The 20,365-nt window shown below is 40.1% G+C and overlaps 1 protein-coding gene across 2 annotated transcripts in view; it reads left to right on the top strand.

Annotated features, from left to right (window-relative positions):
- SCUBE1 (signal peptide, CUB domain and EGF like domain containing 1) overlaps positions 1–20,365 on the top strand; it is a 179,564-nt gene that overhangs the window by 147,230 nt on the left and 11,969 nt on the right. For both annotated transcript variants that reach the window (XM_079303780.1, XM_079303779.1), the window contains 6 exons: positions 8,939–9,055; positions 10,999–11,121; positions 14,371–14,490; positions 15,532–15,624; positions 17,597–17,713; positions 19,327–19,485. In XM_079303780.1, coding sequence (XP_079159906.1) covers positions 8,939–9,055; positions 10,999–11,121; positions 14,371–14,490; positions 15,532–15,624; positions 17,597–17,713; positions 19,327–19,485 — 729 coding nt within the window. The remainder of the gene's footprint in view (positions 1–8,938; positions 9,056–10,998; positions 11,122–14,370; positions 14,491–15,531; positions 15,625–17,596; positions 17,714–19,326; positions 19,486–20,365) is intronic.

The following is a 20,365-nucleotide window of genomic DNA, read 5'->3' as shown; positions in this document are numbered from 1 at the left end:
CATATCAGAAATCTATTTTTTGTCCAACAGCAGAGAAATAATAATGTAATAATAATGGTGGTAATAATGATGATGTATTTCATTATAGAAAAAGCCTTGGTCCAAATCCCACCACCTACAGTCAAAGCAACCCCCAGAGACCCCAAAGTTGGCTGCCAATTTTTGCCTGGATGAAATTGCCAGATTCTGCAGTTTCCATCCAAAAGCGTAAACCTTCCCACCCCTTGGGCAGAGCTCTTGGTGATCCAGGAGCAAGCAAATCCATGGCTGATGCATGAGGCAGAACAAAGCCATAGTGCCTGGGAGCAGACTTGGCTCTGCAGTGCTGACAGGAAGAGGAATGTGTGGTGGTCACTGGGCTTGGCACATGCACTGAGGGGAACACACACATGTGTTAAGGGAATAGGCGTTTACTGCACTGAGATGTTGTTCCACAGCCCTGTTGTTTCTGCAGACTCAGAGGAAGTCCTGAGGGAAGCTTGTGGAAGAGAAGGAGCTTGTGGATTCTATGTGGAAGGAGAACTAAATATGGAATTTTTGAAAGAAACTGAAAAATAGAAGGGAAAATTAATTTGTTGCTACACGAGATCACATAAAGCTCCCTTGGAAAAGTTCCTAAAGAAAAGATTGTGTTTACTGTGGAGAGGGAGCCTACAATTTTATTGCCAAGTCTCGTTTTTTAACCTGCTTTCCTTTTGTTTTCAAACCCCAGAGATAGCACAGTGGTTCACAGAAAGTGCAACTGGTCTCTTTTGATAAGGTCTGATAGCAGAGATAAAGGGAACTGCCATTTGCCTTTAAAGACCTTCCCAAATGTCCTGTCCTGTTCTTCCTAAAAGCTGTTCCCTTTGCTTTAAGGTCTAGGTAAATAGTGGGAAGCCAGTTGCTGTGATGTTAATGAGGGTGGTGAGTTTGCTGGGTGAAGAGTGGTCCCCTTGGTGCTTAGCATCAAAGGAGGATCTGCCTGCTGCAGTTCCTCTGACACTGGAATGGCCAATGAAAGATTGCTGTCTTTTGAACTGAGGTGAATTCACAGGAATTAGTAGAGGCAGCCAGCCAGCCCAAGGGAACCGCTTAGTTGGAATCATTCCTGCTTTCTTGTGTGTAACCTCAGGCCCAAGAAAATCATACGAGAAATCTAAAAGGATGAACCTGCTTATTCCTGAAAGGATCAGGTATGCATTACACTTTTTAAGGTAAATTATTCAGCCTTTACAAAATTTAGCAGTTAAAAAGGATCACACCAATTTGAACTCTGAGAGTTAAACTGATGGAAAGGATTAAGGGATCTGTTCAGGAAAACACCTTGACAATTCCTCCTGGGACAGGGATGCTTTTGGAGTTTATCAAGCAAAATGCTGGAAGTTGCTTAAGTACAGGAGCTTGGACTAAATGGGTATGAGTATTTAATGAGTATTTAATGCTGGTATTAAATATTCTCCTTCTATTAAAATAAACATCCAGTTTCTGGATTAAGTTTTGGAAGATATTATTCAATTTCAGACATGTAGCAGAAGTGTGAGAACACACAGTAAAAGGAGGAGTCAGTGATGCTCAGATATTCCTTTGAACAAAATGAGAGTATCTAAAACTGATCAGACCAAAATGATAAACAACAGAGACAGCTGTGGCTCCCTAAACTGCACTTGCACCAGAGCTATATGGAGTGTTCATTCTGCATGAAGACAGAGGAAGAAGACATGGCCTGTCCTAAGAGAGACAGCCCCAGGAGCAGAGATAGGGGATTATTGATCTTACATGGATACAGACAAGCTGGGAGGAAGGGGAAAACAAGCTGTTTCCAGGATCTCAATACTGAATAAAAACACAAAGACAGGATCCTCAGGCTGTGAGGCAGAGTTAGGTAGGTGATAACATTTGTCCTTAGTACAACTACATACTGTGAGCCTATGCCTGAAGCTGAGTAGCAGTCACTTCCTTGTGTACTGCTAAATCCTTCAAATACCTCCTCAGTGGGATGCTTACATAATAAGTCACAGATTTCTAATTATTTATTGCCTCTGTCTCAAACATATATTGCAGGTTTCTTCTGTTGTTTATATATATTTATTTGTTTTACTACTTCTTTGCTTTCTAACAAATCATCTCTAATAAAAAGCACATTTCCTTGTGAACAGAATCAATTTCCTTCAGAAGTCTTTCAGCCCCTGATTAGTGGGTTACATTTGGTCTTCACTAATCACATACTTAACTGTGAGCAATAAAGTTCCTAAATAAATAAATGCTTTGGTCCAAGTCAACATTAGTCATAATGGAGAGTTTCCCACTCAAATTTCTGAAATACAAGATAAGACTGTGTTACCTGGGCACTTAGCTTCCCATTAAAAGTACAGCAGTTAATGCCAGATCTGTTTTTTTTCTGCAGGTCATTAGGTATGTTATTAACAATTAAGTCTCAGCAGCAAGATGACTTGATTGCAGCTCAGTAATGCAGTGGGAAGTCTAAATGGGTGTGGGTTTTCAATTACTTTTAAAGGCCTGAGGTTATGGCTATTTTTTCCCCCTTTGTGTTAGCCTGCTCCAGAAGCACTCAGTGGGAAGGTAATGAAGTAGAAGATTTGTACATTACTTCATCTTTCCCTGCTTCCTTTTCATTGGTTTTATTATTGTAGGCTTTGAAACTTAAGGAGAAGTTAGCTGTAAGCCATTCCTCCTGATCAGGGCTGGCTGTGTATTACAGAGCTACATTCTCACATGGAGGATGCATTTTTACTAACTGTGAACAGGGCTAAGTCACTGTGGATCAAAAAACCTGGGATGTGGTGGAAACCCCATCACACTGCTGCTGTAGCAAAACAATGCCTTCCCAGCACTGAATTTAAACCACCATTTGTTGGGGAGCATAGCTTGAATCATGGCTCCCTATGGTCCAGCAACTACTCAGATTAAGATATGTGGTTTCCCTAATGTCTGTCAAATATTGCTGGAAGCTGGGCTGGCTGGGCTGTGAGGTGAACAGCATTACATGGGTGGTATCAGCTCCCCACAGAAATTGGAGGTGGGGGGAGGAGAAGACAGAATATAACTTTCAGCCAAAATACATACAAAAAAAGCATTAGTGTTTATTTTAAAAACATCATGTAACACTTCTTTAGAGTTTCTATGTATGTGTGCTTAATGAATGAGAACAAGGAAAGGCTCTGTTTCTCAGAGGAGCCGATAACTTGGAAGCTGGGAAAGGTGAACACAAAACATTCTGACTAACCTTGAGTTTGGCCTGGGGTGCTCCACACTGACTCCACATTTGGCCTGGGGGTTGAAAATAAACCAGGGCTGTGTGAGATGGACAAAGCACAAATACATCATAGGAGAATGTGCCTGGTTAGGAGATAACCCCAGTGCCCTGAGAGTGGCTTTGCTGTGCCCACTGCACTGGGACAGCTGAGCCACTGCTCCCAGCTGGGCTCAACCCCACCTCCACCTCCTCTGAAACACACAGATTCCTTGCTGTGGATATTCCTCATAGCAGCCTGGGCAGCAGTTATGGGGTAGATAAAAATCTTTGCTGCCATAATCAAAGTATACATAAGCTTACTGGGAGGATTGGGGCTCTATGGACTCACAGCTGTAATAGAAGTTTAAATTATTGCTATAATATCAAAAATGACCATTCTCGATCTACCAGCATTCAAGGTGTCATCAGTCACTTCTGCTGATGAAGGAGTTGATAGTAGAGATAAATATTTCCTTTTATTTTTACTGTACACTCTGTTTCTAACTAAAAAATATTTCTTTTTTTTTTTTGTTTTACTTCATTTGAAATAGTATATTTAAATTTAATTTCTCAGTTTTGAATATATGCAGTGATCTAGTGTATACTTCATGTCCTGCCTCACCAAACACAGACAAGTCAAATATAAGATGGGCTCTTTGCTTACAGCATCCAGAATCTTTACAGTCTGCACTCTGTTCTCCATGCCTGTTACACCTTTTGTTGATTGTCTTTGAGCCACTCCTGTAGCACAAATAGCACCACCAAATAACAATGATCTCTCCTTGCCACTTTTATTTTCAGATCAGGTGAAAAATATTCCAGTCTCAAGACTAAACTGTTATGCAGTCATGATATATGACCTGTGGATATATATATACCCACACACATATATATATATACACACATACATATATGGAGATATATATAATATATATGGAGTCTCCCAGTTTCATAAATTGACCTAACTACTTAGTGTACATCTCAGAGAAAAGTTGTTGAGATGACCATTGGTTTTCTCTAAACAATTTCTTCACTTGTTCTTAGTATTAACAAAATTACATTAAGGAAAAGAGAGACAAAACAATCTTCATTTTTTAAGGTGATTTTTAATGTGGAATTGGGAAGCTGGGTATTAATTCTTCATTTCTGTAACCACAACCCTCAAATCACAGCTCTGTGCAAGTGAGTTTTGCACATGTGCATTCTGTCAGGGAGTCACAGCAGCTTCTGCATCAGTTTGCAGTTCTAAAACATCTCTAAATCCAGCAGGATTTACCAGTCTCATCTGTATGTGTCTGGTGCTGATCTGCTTGTTTGTAATGGTAATGGTTTTTTGGAAATGTCCTGCTTTACACTTTGATCGTTGGTTCCTTTTAATAACTCTGAAATTTATTTTAGAGCAATGACAATAAGAAGTACAGGGCACTGTGTCTAAGGGCTGGAAACAGAGTACAGAAAGGAGCCTTTCACTACAGAGCTGCTGGTTGGAATCCAGCTCAGGTTCAGGCTTAGCAAAAATCACCTCTGTGTGATGGATCTGGGTGCCCTGCACTCTGCATCCACAAGTGAGTCAGTGTCCCCATCACACAACCCACAGAACAATTGGTGCTACTGTAATTGGGAGTCTAGTCGCAGCACCAGTGGAAAGGGCAGGGACTTGAATGAGCATGGAAAATGAGCTGCTTTATTCCCTGCTCCCTCAGGTCACCTTTGAGACACATCTGTTTGAGGAAACAGAAGAAATTCGATCTCTGGTAGCTCCCTTCTGGAGATAGAAGAATTTACTTTGCAGTACTGACAATCTGACACCCACTAAAAAACTTTACATTCTAGAAAAATAAAGATCATTATGGGATCATTTAACATGGGAAAGCCTGAACTTAAAAAAAAAAAAATTAAAAGCTACATATGATTGAAAAATCAACAATAAAATCCAAATGCTAACTTGAAATAATAGGAACTTAGCCAAACTAATATTATCAAGCGTGGCCACCACTGCCAAAAATTGCTTCCCTCAAAACCCCAGGGAAATCCTGCTCTTTTATTAAACCGTTGAACAATCTCTTCCAGTTGAATCCCTTCTAGGGAAAAATTAAGGAGTGTTTCCTCAAACATTCTCTTTGGAGGTGAGAACCTGGATTGCTAGACAAGATATTGGACTGTATTCAGCCTGAGATGATGCCTTGATGTCATGGGAGCAGGGACTGGGAGGAGAGCTGTCAGCAGCACAGGACACCACCAAGAGAAGTCTGGCACTGCCAGTGTGCCCATGAATCCATGGTGGAGCCTGGAAGGGACCTTTGGAGGTCACCTTCTCAAACCCCTGAACTTGGCACTTCACTGGGTCTGCTGTGAAGCAGGGAGCTCCTTTCTTAGATGTTATATGTATCATTACTATTCCTAAGAAAAGCTGGCAGGAAATTCATCACATGCTACCAGCAGTGAATTTGGCCCCATAGTCCCTGCAAGCTTCAAACAGCTCAGCTGTGAAGACACCTCTTAATGTGCTGAAATGACACAGTCACCTATGCTGACTGCAGTGGTGAAAGTAGCATGGATTTTTGGCTAGGTGAAAGTAAAAAAATTGTGTTTGATATCAGATAAGTGCCTTAGCACATCTGAAATGTTGGGAGACAGCTTGGACTACATGTGATTTATGCCAAATGCAACCAAAATTAGAATAAAAACTTCAATCTTAAGTTGAAGCTTTCCACCCCAGTCCCTTGAAACTACAACGTTTTGACTTTTCATCTTAAAACAGTTTAAAAACTTAATTTGAAGAACTTTAAATCATTTTAAGAGCACCTCAGACCCAGGAAGTGAATTTATCAGTAATTATTTTGGGGTGTGGGAGGGGAGAAATTCAGAACAACACAGTACAAAAATGTTTGTGTGTTTGTGTGTGTACATGGTGGTGGTGAGACTGTCACCTGCCACAACTCTGCTTTTGTATTTTTTGACTTCTGCTCAGTAGATGAGGCTACTAGACTTTGTAGTAAAAAAGAGAACAGAGTTTAATTTTGTAGTACAAAAGGAGAACAGGGTTTAATATTTTAGTACAAAAGGAGAGCAGGGTTTAGATGCTCACGTTTGCTCCCCGTTGTGGCAAAGAAGGATTTGAAACCCAGGGCTTTGAAAGTGAAATTCCCAACTCCATGGTCTCTTGTGAGACATGAAGGTGTGGGAAATAAGCACATCCTTTCAGTCTGAATATGGAGAGGTGTTGTGAAGCACCACAGAGGTGTGAGAGCCAGCTTCAAAGTTTCTGGGAGCCCAGGAATAACAGCATCCAGAGCACAGATTTCAGAGTTTAAAAAAAAAAAAAAAAAAAAAAAAAAAAAAAAAAAAAAAAAAAGATTTCAGCATCCTGTATCACCCCACTGGTTCCTTGGGATGAAGAGAATGTGGTGCATATTTTTGCCTTTTCTATGACAAGTGCTGAATTCCTCAGGGGGCTGGTGATTGTGCAGACAGGGCTCTGCAGAAAGCTGGGTCCATCCCTGCATTCCCCAGCCAGGAGCAGGATGCTGAATTCAGCACACTGAATTTCTGAGAGCAGCAGCAGGAGTGAGGGCTTTAAAGGGTGAAAAAGCTACAGAGTGAAAATGCATTTGGCCATTCTGAGTGCCTGTTACTTGGCAAGCAGTGATCATGTCATCAGACTATTCTGGGAAGTGCATCCTCCTTAATGTGAAGAAAAATAAGTGAAACACAAAGTGCTGCATGTGTAAGCAGTGCATGAACACCATGGACTAAACTAGTGCAGGGTAAGATCACTGTTGAGAATATGAAATTGGTTTTGAAAAGAGACTCCCAAGGTAAGTCAGAGGCCAGAAAATGAACTGGTTTTGTACATTTCCCACAATTCCACATAGCAAACGAGGTTACACATAAATGAAACCATGATGTATGATTTGGCTTCTTAAGCATTAAAAATCCTTTAAACTATAGCTGCAGTGTTCATTCCCAAATGATTTCACTTTGTGTATTTATTTAGAGAAAGCTGAAACAGTTTGCCATTTATATGTATTCAAAAGCTGCATATTTCCTTGACTATAAAGGAAACCTTAAAAAGAAATTACTTTCAGAAGTCAAATGATGATATTTTAAAATTGATTTTAAAATGCATTAAACATTAAATAGATGCAAGAAAGAGAAAAATCTCGGTTGTCATATTTTTGTGACTTAATCATAGAAAGTGATTGTGATGCACCCATAAAACTGGATAGCACAGATTTCTCTTCATTGTGTTTATTTCATTCTAAGTTATGCATTTGCCTGGAAAGTTGCTTCCAACATTGTGAATTATCTTTTGTGTGAATGTTTTGAAACATTTTAACTTGGAGGTCATAGAAAATATAGCTGTTTGAGTCATTCTAAATTTGTGAATAAGCTCTCACACAGATTTATATGTGTACACATACAACAAACATTAATTTTATAGTTCTGGAAGGTAAGTATTTGCATTTATAATGACAGAATGAGACCTAGAATGTTTCATTAAATGTCAGAACTATGTAAATAATACTTGGCTATAGGAATTGGGTAGAATACCCTAAATATGGTGAGTTTTCAAGTTTTTTCAAACACCAACAGCTTTCCAAGCATATAGAACATGAAAGTCTAAGTTACGTTTTGTAATGGTGTTGTTTGGGTTTTGTTCTTAAAAAGTAGTTCTAGAAAGTGTGAAAACTGTCATAGGAATACTATTCCATTCATTTATAACTAAGGAACATTGGAGGAATGAGATTTGTTGAAATGACCACTGTCAAATAATGTCATTGTATTCAATTTTCTGACCTATAAGCAGAAGAATTAATCAGTGAAGAGAAATTTATTTCTTAAAAAAAAAAAACACAAAAAAAAAACCCACACCAAAAAACCAAACAATAAAATTAACTCAAATATGTTATTTTGCACAGATTGCTATTTAAGGTACCTTTAATATTTTCATCAAGTCCATTCTGTCAGGACTGCTGTCAAATCAACCTTCACAGCACCTGCTCAGCAAAGCCTTTTTACTGTCCTGGAAGCAACATGCTCTTGGTTGCTTTTTTCATAGCCTGCTGGATGGAAGAGGCTGTGTGAGCCAGGATTTCATATTGATGATCAGTGATAATTAGAGATGCCTGACTTTTTTTTTAAAGGGAAGAGGTCATATTTCCTTAGAATGTGGGTTTTGGAGTAGTATTTTCTGTACTAGGTGCAGCCTGTCCCTTCCATATTCTCCAGCAGTGTTTTGCTTACCCTTTGCAAGTCTGTGCAGTCTTTTAAGCCAGAGCAGAAGTCTGGGAGCAACTCCCTGTCCTGGTGGGCAGCATGTCAGTATATAGGTCAGTGAAAGAGGGAATTCAACCTAAACCTTTTCTCCATTGTGTCACTAACTTCCCCAAAAGCTCCATACTCCCAGCCCTGCTGGGTCAGTATGATCAGAAGTCAAAGGATGCCATCTAATGGGGAATGTACATAATGCAATCTTCATCGTGTTTTACCAAATTATCTCTTCTTTTCCTTCTCCATGAACCTCTAAGTATTTCCTTTACGAGGCAGTAGCGGAATGAGAATGATATTTTATTCAGATTTTTCATGGGATGGTAAGTGATACTTTATCAGTAACAAGATGTTGTAACCCAGTGAGAAAATCCAGTCATTTGGTGTAACCTGATTAAATCAAATTCCTTAAGGCTTTTTCTGTTAATTCAGATATAGATGAGTGTTCCTTTGAAAGGACCTGTGACCACACCTGTATCAACTACCCTGGAAGCTTTGAGTGTCTCTGCCACAAAGGCTACACCTTGTATGGACTGACACACTGTGGAGGTTTGGAAACTGAGCTTTGCTTACATGTGTGTTTGTTTGCTTTGTGTACTGTTACAGAGCCCCACATTCTTTTAGATTAGGGTGTTATAACTCAAGATGATAAAAACATTAAAATAAACTTAACATATCATGAGTCGACTAAAATTTCAGTATCTCAAGTTTGCTGAAGCATTCCCAAAAGGAAAAACACCAGTGAAAACCAATATCAGAACTTCCACAGGAGTGAGGTTACCCACAACTGTACTCATATGATGAGCAGCAAAGAGAATATGGGAAAGATGTCAGTTTTGCACAGTTTGTGTATTTTGGCTCTGTTGGCATTTGTCCTTAACAATCTGTGACGTCAACTGCCTGTGAAATGCATAGCAGAAGGCTCCCATCTTCTGGGGACCTGCTTTCAACCCTTCTTGGTACAACTGGAAGGAATTGGTGCTGGAATGTTTCATCATGTAGGAGAGGGATATTTTTGAAGTGCAGCATTACCACAATAACCAAATTAGAGTTTCAGCTGGTGTAGCAGCAGCAGATGCTGTCCCCTCACTTCTGAGGGCTGAGCTCACCTGATTTTGCAATGTCAGCATGAGACCCTGCTAATGGTATTTCTGCATGGCTTATTTTTTGGGAGAAAAGTATAGGAGGTGTATGCTGGTCTCTCTTCTATGGAGAAGTATCACAGGAATTCATGGTAAGAGTAGAGGTAGGCTGGAACAGAAATAGGAATCCATCTAAGGAAGCAATTTGGGAATAGACCCCACTTGAAAGCAGTTGTGAAAGCAAATTCAGAATGCAAAAGTTTTTGGGACTTGTGTTATGTGAGGTGTGGAGAGACTGGTCTTCAGTTGCACTGTTAATGCCTTAATGACTTCATGTACTAATTTAGGGAAAGCCTCAAAGTTTGGGGTTCTGCCCCAATCTTTAAATAACCTTCAGCCTTGGTTCAGCTTCAGTCTTGTCAGTAAGACTGAAGGACCAAAACTCCCACTGGAAATAATCAGTGCTGAACTTTGACCAAAAAACATAACCATATCCAAACCTCCTGCTTTTTTCCATTATGAGCAGATACAAAATCACAACTCTGAATCCAGATTTGTCCAGGCCCCAAGTTTTGCCACTTAGGCCTGTCATTACTTTTGGTCCTTGCATGCTTAATTTTGAGGTCTACCAATGAGCCAGAGCATTACAATGCTGTGTATCTGCTGTTGATTTGGTGTCGTTTCAGTTCATTAAATAAATAAATGTCCTTTCTGCTGGTGGGAAGAGAGGAGATGAGAGATTGACCTTGTTGGTCCAAGTGTACCAATGCTGAATGCATGGACTAAAAAGGATACACCTCATACTGGCTAAATATCTTTCTAATGTAGCAAAAAATGAAAGATTTTCTATTTTATATCAATGATAACATATATGATAATTTCTTCACCTTCTTACAAGCTTTGCCTTATATTTTTATTCGAGGAGTAGAAGTCTAAACTACACTTCAACTGCTTTGTTTCTTTTGAAAGCATCATTTCCTCTTTCACCTGAGCTTCTAAAAGAAACCCTGGGAATCACTGTGGAGAATTTATCTCCTTGTTCTGCAGAAGTGATGTAATCTCACAGAGGCTTATGCCATTTTTCTATATAATGCATTATTGTCCAGATGCTGCAGAGACTTTTGAGCAATTTGTATCTTGTGAGTACTCCCAAGAATTTCAGAGTAACTGGTGCTGGCAAGTAAACTGTATCAAATGCATAAATCCTTGGGAGAGTAGGAGCTGTACAGTTTCAGTACAAATACATGCAATATGCACTAAAGTTGTTTGGCACTGTTTTATGCATGTTTATACAGACTCAAATGCAAAAGATACAGTAGAAAAGGTTTCCTTATGCAAGTCATATCTTAATGCACAGTATATGTGTGTACACATGGTTAAGACTCCTCACAACTTTAAATATGTTTTCAGATATTGATGAATGCAGCATCAGCAATGGTAGCTGTGACTTTGGGTGTCTTAATACCATGGGGAGCTATGAGTGTGTCTGCCCACCTGGGAAGAAACTGCACTGGAATAAAAAGGACTGTGTTGGTAAGTGCAGGTGTGACTCAGAGATGGCTCTGAGGAGGTTCCTGTTCTCTCAGGTTTTGTTTGGGACACGCTGCATTTTCACCATCTAGATCCCCAAATTAATTTCGTAAACTCAGATAACACCTGAGTTTATCCTGTGGAGCTCCATGGATGCAACATTAGGTTGATCAAATATGTTAGATTTTATTTGTGTGGAATGTTTTTTTTAAGTTTATTAGTTCATTCACAGAAATCTAAGTATTATTGTTATTATTATCGTCTTATGTATTTTATACTTTTGTCCTAATTTGCCCTCTTCCCATCTCTGTAATGTCAGCTACAACTCTATTTAACACTAATTTAGAATATTCAAAATATTTAACTATTTACAAGTAGGACATGGTAGGATATAATAACTACATTTACAGAGCCATACCCCAATTTTTCAAGTTATGTCTAAAAGTGTCCTGCTTCATATAAAGTACTGACACTAGCTATGTCAGAAAGTGTTAATCACAATGATCACAAATCCTGAGACCAGAAACATTTGGCACTTGCTGCTAGTGCCACTTTGTGGCAGACCTGAATTTCTGTATCCTTTAAAAAGATGAATTATTTTTCTGCAGTCTTCTTTGAAGCACAGCAAATCTTGGTCATGGCTGCAGCCAAAGTATTTTCTGTGAGATTTAATTCTGGTTTTTCATTTTTAATGAGAATGGCATACCTGGGGTTTTTCATGGCTAAATTTTTTAACCACAAATAACTCTCCTAGGCACATTTGAGGATGATGCCTAATACCTGATTGGGAGTGAGACAGAACAAGAAAAAGGGAGATCTCCCTTTGGGGAGAGAAAGCACTGCTTAATCTGGAGCAGAGAGCACAGCACTGACCTCATGTGATCATGCAATTGTGGCATTTTTTACATGGATACAGCACTGTGACAAGCACATTATAACCAAGGTGGGGTGGGGGGTGAGAGCCTCAAGCTGAATTCCAGCCTTTGCCTCTATGTTCTTCCTAAGCACAATTAAGCTTCACTTTCTATTGCCTTCCCTGCTGTGTAGAGAACTAAGCATTGTGACAGCAAGAAATGGCTCACTGTGCTTTTTAGTTCTCCACTAGTTCTCCCTTGCCATATACCAATTATTCCTCTGGAAAGGATTTTGTAAGTTAACAGCTGGGACTAAAAGTTTTGGAGGTCTGGTATGAAGTTAGACTACTTGTGGCATATTCCCTCTCAGCCTACCAAGAATGTTGGTAAGAGGCTGTATTGAAAATATTTTCCTGGTTGTAAATTTCTCCTCCTTATTTACAATGCTCAGCAAGAAGATGGAAATAGAACACCCTTGTCTATTGATACACACTCTAGTATTTGGTGAATTTAGTGAGGTTTAAAATGAGCATCATCTCCCTGCTGATTACCTGCCTTTATTATCAACATTTTTGAGAGGAAACTATGTTCTAAATTGTTACAAAAGCACAACAAAAAGTGCAAGAATTATATTTAGTGGTCCTGAATGCCATATGATTTGGAGACATTTGCAGTAACAAAACCCTCTTTTGCTCAGCAATGGCACTTAGTGCTTTGTTGCCTCCTCACTCCTAGGAAGTAGTTTCTTTAAAGACACCACCAAAGCAACATAGAAGATTTAGGAAGGAGATAAAAGGAGGATGATTGTTTCAATATCTGAGATGTGAACATCAGGCATGTTTATGGGACTTGGATATTATCATGTTTAATAACCAATGAGGCCAGGAATATAAACCAGCTGGAGGCTGCTGGGACTCTTCCTCTGCACTCAAGCCAAGTCAGGCCACATTCATTCCAGCTACTGCTTTGGAGCTGCTTGGTTTCATGATGGCTTTACTGGGCTTTTTCCGTGCCCTGGTAGACCCAAACCAGTCTGGCTGCTACAGCTCTGGTGTCAGAAGCAACCCCTACCTCAGTGTGGTCTGCTGGCAAGCTGACAGGTAGCAAAAATGACATTTACAGTACCACAGTCAGCAGTGAGAAAAACAAATGTCAGCCAAACCTGTCTTGTAAGGTGAGCAGATCAGGAAGAAGAAGCAAGAAACAACTGGAGAAAAATCCTGTACCTGAAACAGCATTTCTGTGGGGCTGACGCAAGAAGCGCCCTACAGCCACCTGGCTGAGATTTAAGTAGCTGCTGCAATGTAAAAAAGCTGCTTGAAGAGATGCCCAGCCACACTTGGTCAGCAGTCAGTGCAGAGGGGAACTCTGGGGAAAGGAGAGAAGCAGTGAGGATTCCTCCTTGTAGGAATTGATGGCATGTGCCAGCTGCAGCCAAGAATGAACCTTGTCATTTGTGGGGGGAAAGATGTGCTTAAGTAATACTTCAATCCAAAAGGATGGCAAATTAAAATGAATTCCAGTTTATGATTATGGGTGTCAAACCATCTTCTCAGGGTGAAGCACAGAGAGCAACTCCAGCAATTAACAACAACTTCATGTGTTTTCAGCTGAAACACAAGCTCTCCCTTACCCAAGTATGAAAATTCACCTGTGAGACCTGCAGGGTGCTCTGTCTTCACCCTGCCATGAAGCCAAGAGGAGAAGCTGGATTTTTCCTTCCCATGAGCTGCAGTGTGCCTCATGCTGTAGGCATGATGAGAAATGGCTCTGTGATCTCTGTGTGTGTCACAGGATCCCTTCTAACATTGTTTGGGACATTTCAGCAGTGTCTAAAGGCCAGCAGGGCTATCCATCTCCATCCTAGCATCTCCTGTCTCACCTCTGCCTGGCTGGGAAGTTTTCTAGCTCCAGAAGTTAGAGCATGGAGCTAAAGTTGAAAAGTCAGTGGGAGTTAGAGAACTAAAAAATACAATTTTAGTGGTCATCTAAGTAAACAGACCACTGTACACAGTTGGTCTGTTAAATCAGAGAGCTGTGCCTGCAAATCAGAGAAAGGATATCTCAGGTGGTAAGTGTTACCTGTTGCTTCTGAGATCAAGATGTGCACACAGAATTGTGCTTATAGAGCACAAAGATCTCAAAGTGGAGGATAGGAGAAGAAGACTGATCTAGAGTTTAGGTCTAAAAATGTGGAGGAGTTTCATTTTCAAGTGCAAGCCCAACATCCCAATCCAGATGCTCTCCCTCAATATGTGCTTGTTTCAGAAATATTTGTATCTGTCATTATGTTTTTTGCCACTTCCTGCCTTTTCTCACCATTGTATCCAAGTGTGTACACAGGTTCTGGGTTGGGCAGTGTCCGATTGTTTCAAATTTCTTTTTTTTTCCTCCTCAGAGATGGTGAAATGTCTCCCAAATGCCAAACCAGCTCCCAAGGCTCAGCTAGTATGCAGTAAGACAGGAGGCATAGAGAGCTGCTTCCTGTCATGCCCATCCAACACTCTCTTTGTTCCAGGTTTGTGCAAAATATTTGTCCTCTTACGTCTAGGTTGTGACTTGCTGACATTTCTCTTTTTTTTTTCTCTCATTTTCTCTTATGGACAGCAGTAAATAAGAAAAGCCTCATTATAAATTATTACAAGAAGAGATTGTCAGTCAACTACATATGAAAATTTTGGTCCTTCATTGTTTAATGTGAGATGTCAGTTGTGAGGGTGGGAAAATTCTAACCAAAAAAAGCTTGTATGAAAAAGTAACAGGAATTCACTGAAATCAATTGTTCGTTTTTGCCCTCCCTTGTGTCACAGCAATTCAATATATAACAATTTTTTTTCTGCACCATCCTGGTTAATGTGGATGTGTCTCTCAGTCCAGTTGAGTATTATTTATAAAAAAATTGAACTTTTAATTCCTCCTCCCTCTTTTTTTTTTGTTTTTTTTTTTACTATTTGCTACTAGTAGTTTTCATCTTCACAGTTTTGCAGGGAAGGGGGGGTTGCTACTGCTTTTTCATTGATATTCTGGCACAGGATTATTTTTGAGTGCCTACTTTTCATGTTTAGTCTTGGCATTACATGTAGTAGGGCTAACATTTCATTCACATTTTATTTTCAGTTTAGCAGAGATTACTGGAAGTGTGCTTTTCTCTAATTGTAAGCACCAGGACACAGTTTTATCTCTGTAATATGTAAACACTGTTATGATTCTAAGTGCCCCACTTCTGTTTCTGCCAATAAGTTCTGTTAGAGCCTGAAACTAAAATTATTATGCAAGTACATGGTTAATTTTCTAAATCCCAGGAATGATCAAAGCAGAAGGACTTTGCCATGGACAAACACAAAATATTTTTCCTTGTGCACAGCTAACCTTGTGCCAAATCACTTATGAAATGTGTAATTTCCGTGCTGGGAGAAACAAACCTTTGGCAAAGTATTTTTAAAAAATCCACATTCAGCACTTAAAATGTCTCGTTGTTTGGCAGCACTGGGAAGCTGAAGCCTCGAGCAGGGGCTTTGTGAGGCTGCTGCCCACGTGCTGACTGTGTTCTGTCCCCCAGACTCAGAGAACAGCTACACGCTGAGCTGCGGCGTCCCCATGCAGCACGGCAAGGCGCAGCCCAGGCGCAACTCCACCCTGCCCAGCTGCTCAGGTGGGTGCTGCCCTGCTTGCTCCCCCTTCTTTTGGGACTGGAGGGAGGGCATGGACCTCGGGGGGGTGGCAGGACAGCAGGCTCCTTCCTTAGGTGAAGCAATGGTTAAGGTGTTGCCTAATGATAAAAGGATAAACCTTGCGACGGAGTTGAAGTGGTAAGATAAAGAAGTAATTCTTGCAATAAAGTGGTAAGGTTAAAAAGCAGTTCTTCAATTAAAACTTTCAGGTGTGCAGAATATGAGTGTGCATGTGTGTACAGGATTTCTATAATTCTGTAAGGTTAATTAGTTAGTACATCTGGCTGGGATATCCTACAGGAAATGCACCCCAGTAACCCACCCATTGGTCAGCCCCCTTGGGATTTCTTAACCCTGTTCTCTTGTTATGTCTCCTAACTTCTGGTGAAAAACAAGATGTCCTTATCAGGAATTCTCTTCTTAAGAATAAGGCTAAACAAGATTTCAAGTATGTATTAGTAGGGTTTGCTTATTATTCTAAAATCTAAGAGAAAGGATATGAAAAATACCAGGAGCTATATAACAATGTATTAACAGTCTGCAAAGCTACAAATAGATTGAAAATGTATAAAAAGCAAAAATCTTTTGGCATCAAAGGTAGCCAGTGTTCTCTTATGCACACACTCCTTTTCTGCAGCTTCTCCTTGAGGGTGGGGTGTGTGGAGCTGCAGAGTTGTGTTGGTAGGTCAGTGTGGGAGTGCTGCAGGTTTGAGATATGCTCAATAAGGACAAATAGTTAGAATTGTTTGTTTTCTATAGTTTAGCAAGGCAATAGTGAGCAAATCAAAATGGGACTTTTTCCCAGGCTTGGGAGTGAGCTGGAGGGACCCAGCAGTGGCACTAGGGTGGGTCCCAGCCCTTACCTGCAAAGCCCCTCCACAGGAGCACAGACTCTCCTACTGCAAGCATAAAAGGTTATCCTCCCATAAAAAAAGTTTATGAGACTTCTGAGAGAAAATACCACATTTCATTCATCTTTTTCTCAAATATGCTGGACTATTTTTGCAGAGACATTTCAAATGTTTATGAAAGCTGATAGCATCAAAAAAGACCAAACCAAAAGCTTGAAGCCTGGCAAAATTAGAAACAACATCCAGCAGTAGGAAGACTTAGCCCACCTTACACATACCTGCTGTACTTCTGTCCCATCTTCCAGTCCTCCAGCCAAGTATTTCTTATATATTTGGGACATGCTAGGGAGTACAGTGCTGTGGAGTGGCACAGCCTGGCAGAGATGTGTCTGCTTGTGGCACAGGGTCAGGCCACCTCTAAAGTCCTGGTTCAGCAAAGCCCTACCAAGGAAAGAGGGACCCAGGCTGTGGCATCACCTGGGACCATCCTCCACCTTCTGCAGGGTCAGCAGGCAGCCCACAGCAGCTGGTAGGTGACAGCCAGGCCAGTCTTCTCCAGGGAGTTCATGAGAAAATCAGCCAGCAGCTCCTTTTTCTATTCATAGCACTACTGTATAACAGCCTTTAAAACAAGAATGTGCCTTGGGTTTAAAGCTGGCTGGCCACAGACTGCAGCAGAGGCAGCTCCTTTGCATGGTTTTCAATTGCCAACAGCATAGCTCCACTAAATTAATCTTACTGGCACTAGCAGGAGCACAACTACAAGTGACATGGGAATTCACAGACAGAGAGTCCAGACAAAAAGAAGAAAAAAGGTAGGAATTAATCTTTCTCATAGTAAAAGACAAATTCACCCAAAATCCGAGAAGATGTGCAGAGCAACCGTGGTGCTAGCACATTCATTGACCTGTGTGGGTCCAAGGGTAGGTATTCACTTTAAAAAATGAACTTGTAGAAATGGACTCCCTTGTACAAGCTATGTCATTTTTGGGCTGCCTCTTTCCTAAGTCACAAGAAAGCTTTTGAGTCTGTTTTTAAAAACAAGATTCAGATCTCGTTTCATTTCCATCCCAATGGTAGCTTTTTTACTTTACATCAACAGATTCCCTAGCCCCTCCAATCAAGCAGAAAGCTCGTTTTAAAATCAAAGATGCAAAATGCCATTTACGGCCTCGCAGCAAAGAAAAAACAAAAGATTCTGGGAAGCAAGCTGTTTCAGGTAGGTGGTTTCATCCAGCATGTAAACAGCACTTTAATTTTTTTGTTTCTATGTTTGCTTGTTTATTTGTATGCTTTGTTTTCACACTGCAAATAGTAAAAAAATCAATGGTTTTCATATTTGGTCTGAATTTAAGTTCAGGCCAAGGTTCCCACTCTGGCTGAACAGTGCCTTGGGTTTGGATCTTGGGTGCTGAAAGTCTCACCAGTTGCTTTGAAAAATCTTTATTCAGAAGTACATGAGTTGGGAATTAAGCTGATCCTTTCTCTGGCCTTAATGGCAAAAATACCCTGAGACAAAAAGCTGTGACTAATGCAAAATTATGTGAAACAGTGTCAGTTTGGTTTTCCCAAATGAGGTTTCAAAAAGAAAACAAAAGCTATTATTTGTTTGATTTATGCTGGATTAGTAACCTATTGTAGCACCAAAGACAACCTCTAAGAAGGGAGGTTATTATGAAAATCTGATGTTACACAGCCTTAGATCTTTCATTATGAAAGAGTGAGTAGTTATGTTAGAAAAAATATTTATAAGGTTTAAGTATAATGAACAAACATGTCGTATTTAAGAAGTTATATTCCTGCTTAAAGCATCTTAGCATCTTACAACAAACATCTATTGATGATGCATTCTCTATTGTGGATTTGTCTTACCACCACTTTTATATGAGCTTTAGACCACACTTTTATATGAAACTTTATACGAGCCCTGAACAGAGAAGAGTAAAAATAGCTATTTTTTAAAAAAGTGAATAGTTTAAAGATTTTGTTTTTAAAACTCAGACTTATGTTTCATCTTTATCCTACAATCTGCACATTTATATCCCTAATTTTACAAGTATTGACTTAAGTCTTAGTCATCAAGGTGCTTACCCTGTGAATAAGATGTGATTACCAGATTCATTTTTAAAGTAATAGAAGTTGAATTTCTTGATCCATACAATAACTATGGGAATGTATTTCTTGGATGCATTTCCTTGTCCTTTGCTTGCTGTGCTTTGTGTTTGATATGTCATCTGAACCTCTGAGTCTATCAGGAGGACTACATCACACAGCCACACCCTCAGAATTAAATCCTTCTGGTGGCTTGAGTGCTACAAATTTCTCTCTTCCCTGACCTGTGGCAAACTATGATTCCTGCTCAGATAAAAATCTTCCAGTACATTTTCATAACCTCACAATCAAAGCTTTTTAAATCCTTTGCTATCATCACTTCTGAAAGAGATGCAGCACCCACTGATCATTTTTAGAGGCCTGACATTCTCATAGATTTCTGAAATTAACTCTCTTGCTCTGTTTAGCCATCAAATATGATTTATAGTGTTTGCTGATTTTAAATAATTTCTGTAAAGAGCTTTCTAATCCTTATGCAGAAGAGGGCTGGGCAGTTTTAGGCATTGGAGGTACCACTGTGCAGCTGAGCATGGCCAGACTGTGCTTTTGCCTTCTGTATTCACCAGCAAAATGAGCAAACCCAGCAATGCCCGGAGAAGGAGGTGTCTCAAACACACAGGAGGTGTTATAAAACCTGTCACTGCATTGTGAGATGTCACTTGTTAGCCTGTCTTTGCTACTCTGCTGATTTCCTTGCTGTGTTGCTTCTCTCCTGCAAAGGAGGTCAATTCCCCTGCACAGACAACTGCCATGTGACCTTTGTGAATCTCAAGTGTGATTCCTCCAAGAAAAAGCGCCGGGGCCGCAAGTCACCATCAAAAGAAGTGTCCCACATCACTGCAGAGTTTGAAGTGGAGATGAAGTCTGAAGAAGTCTCAGGTTTGTGAAAGATTGGTCTGTGGAGAGAAATCAGAATTTAGTTCCTCAGTGTGTTGTTAAAATCTCTCTGATGCTGTTTCATCAAGCTGCCATGAATACCTTTTAGCACAAGCCTCATTCAACAGCCTTTCCAAGCTCAAAGTTTCAGAGATTTAATTGAAAAGAGCCAGGGATGCAATTAAGCCAAAGGAACAAAAATTGAACCTGCATCAAAATTCATTCAAGGCCCTGAGTTAAGTCATGTGCTTTAATCCAGTCTGATTTCTCTAAACAGTAGAAGTGCTAATCAATGTACAGGGAACACATGTAGAAGTTCTGCAAAAACAGTAATAAAAATATCCTCCAAAATGTAAATTGCTGAATGTTTAGTCTGCAAATCAGACAGTTTTATCACACAGTTGAAAAAAATCATGTTTTCTTGCCAAACTTCAGAATAAAACTAATTGCCTCATGTTATGAATGAGATGGAATATTAGAAATTCCAGCCAAAGAAGATGTGGACTGAATCCTATAAAGATGTCAGTCCTCAAGGGCAGATTCCTTAACCTTGTGATTCAAGCAGTAGTGGTGCCTGAAAGCACCTTTTTTTTTTGTCACTGACACAAGGATGTTTTGGTCAGGGAAGTAGCAAGAGTTCCTAATCAACTGAGAAAAGCATGGGCAGAAAAAATTCAGGAAAATTCACATTAATGGTGGCAGACTGAACACACACCTGAAAGGAGAGCACATTGGGGTTGATGCTTTCTGCAGCACTCAGGGTGTACTTGCAGGCCATGGAACTGCTCCATGGACCTCAGGAAATTGTCCTGTCCCTTTGAAAGGTCTGATCTTGGCTACAGTGAGCTGCTGCTTCAATTTATATGTACAAGACAGTGAAACA

Source organism: Erithacus rubecula, assembly GCF_903797595.1.
Source record: "Erithacus rubecula genome assembly, chromosome: 4".
NCBI lineage: Eukaryota > Metazoa > Chordata > Aves > Passeriformes > Muscicapidae > Erithacus > Erithacus rubecula.
This window is presented reverse-complemented; position numbering and strand designations above follow the sequence as displayed.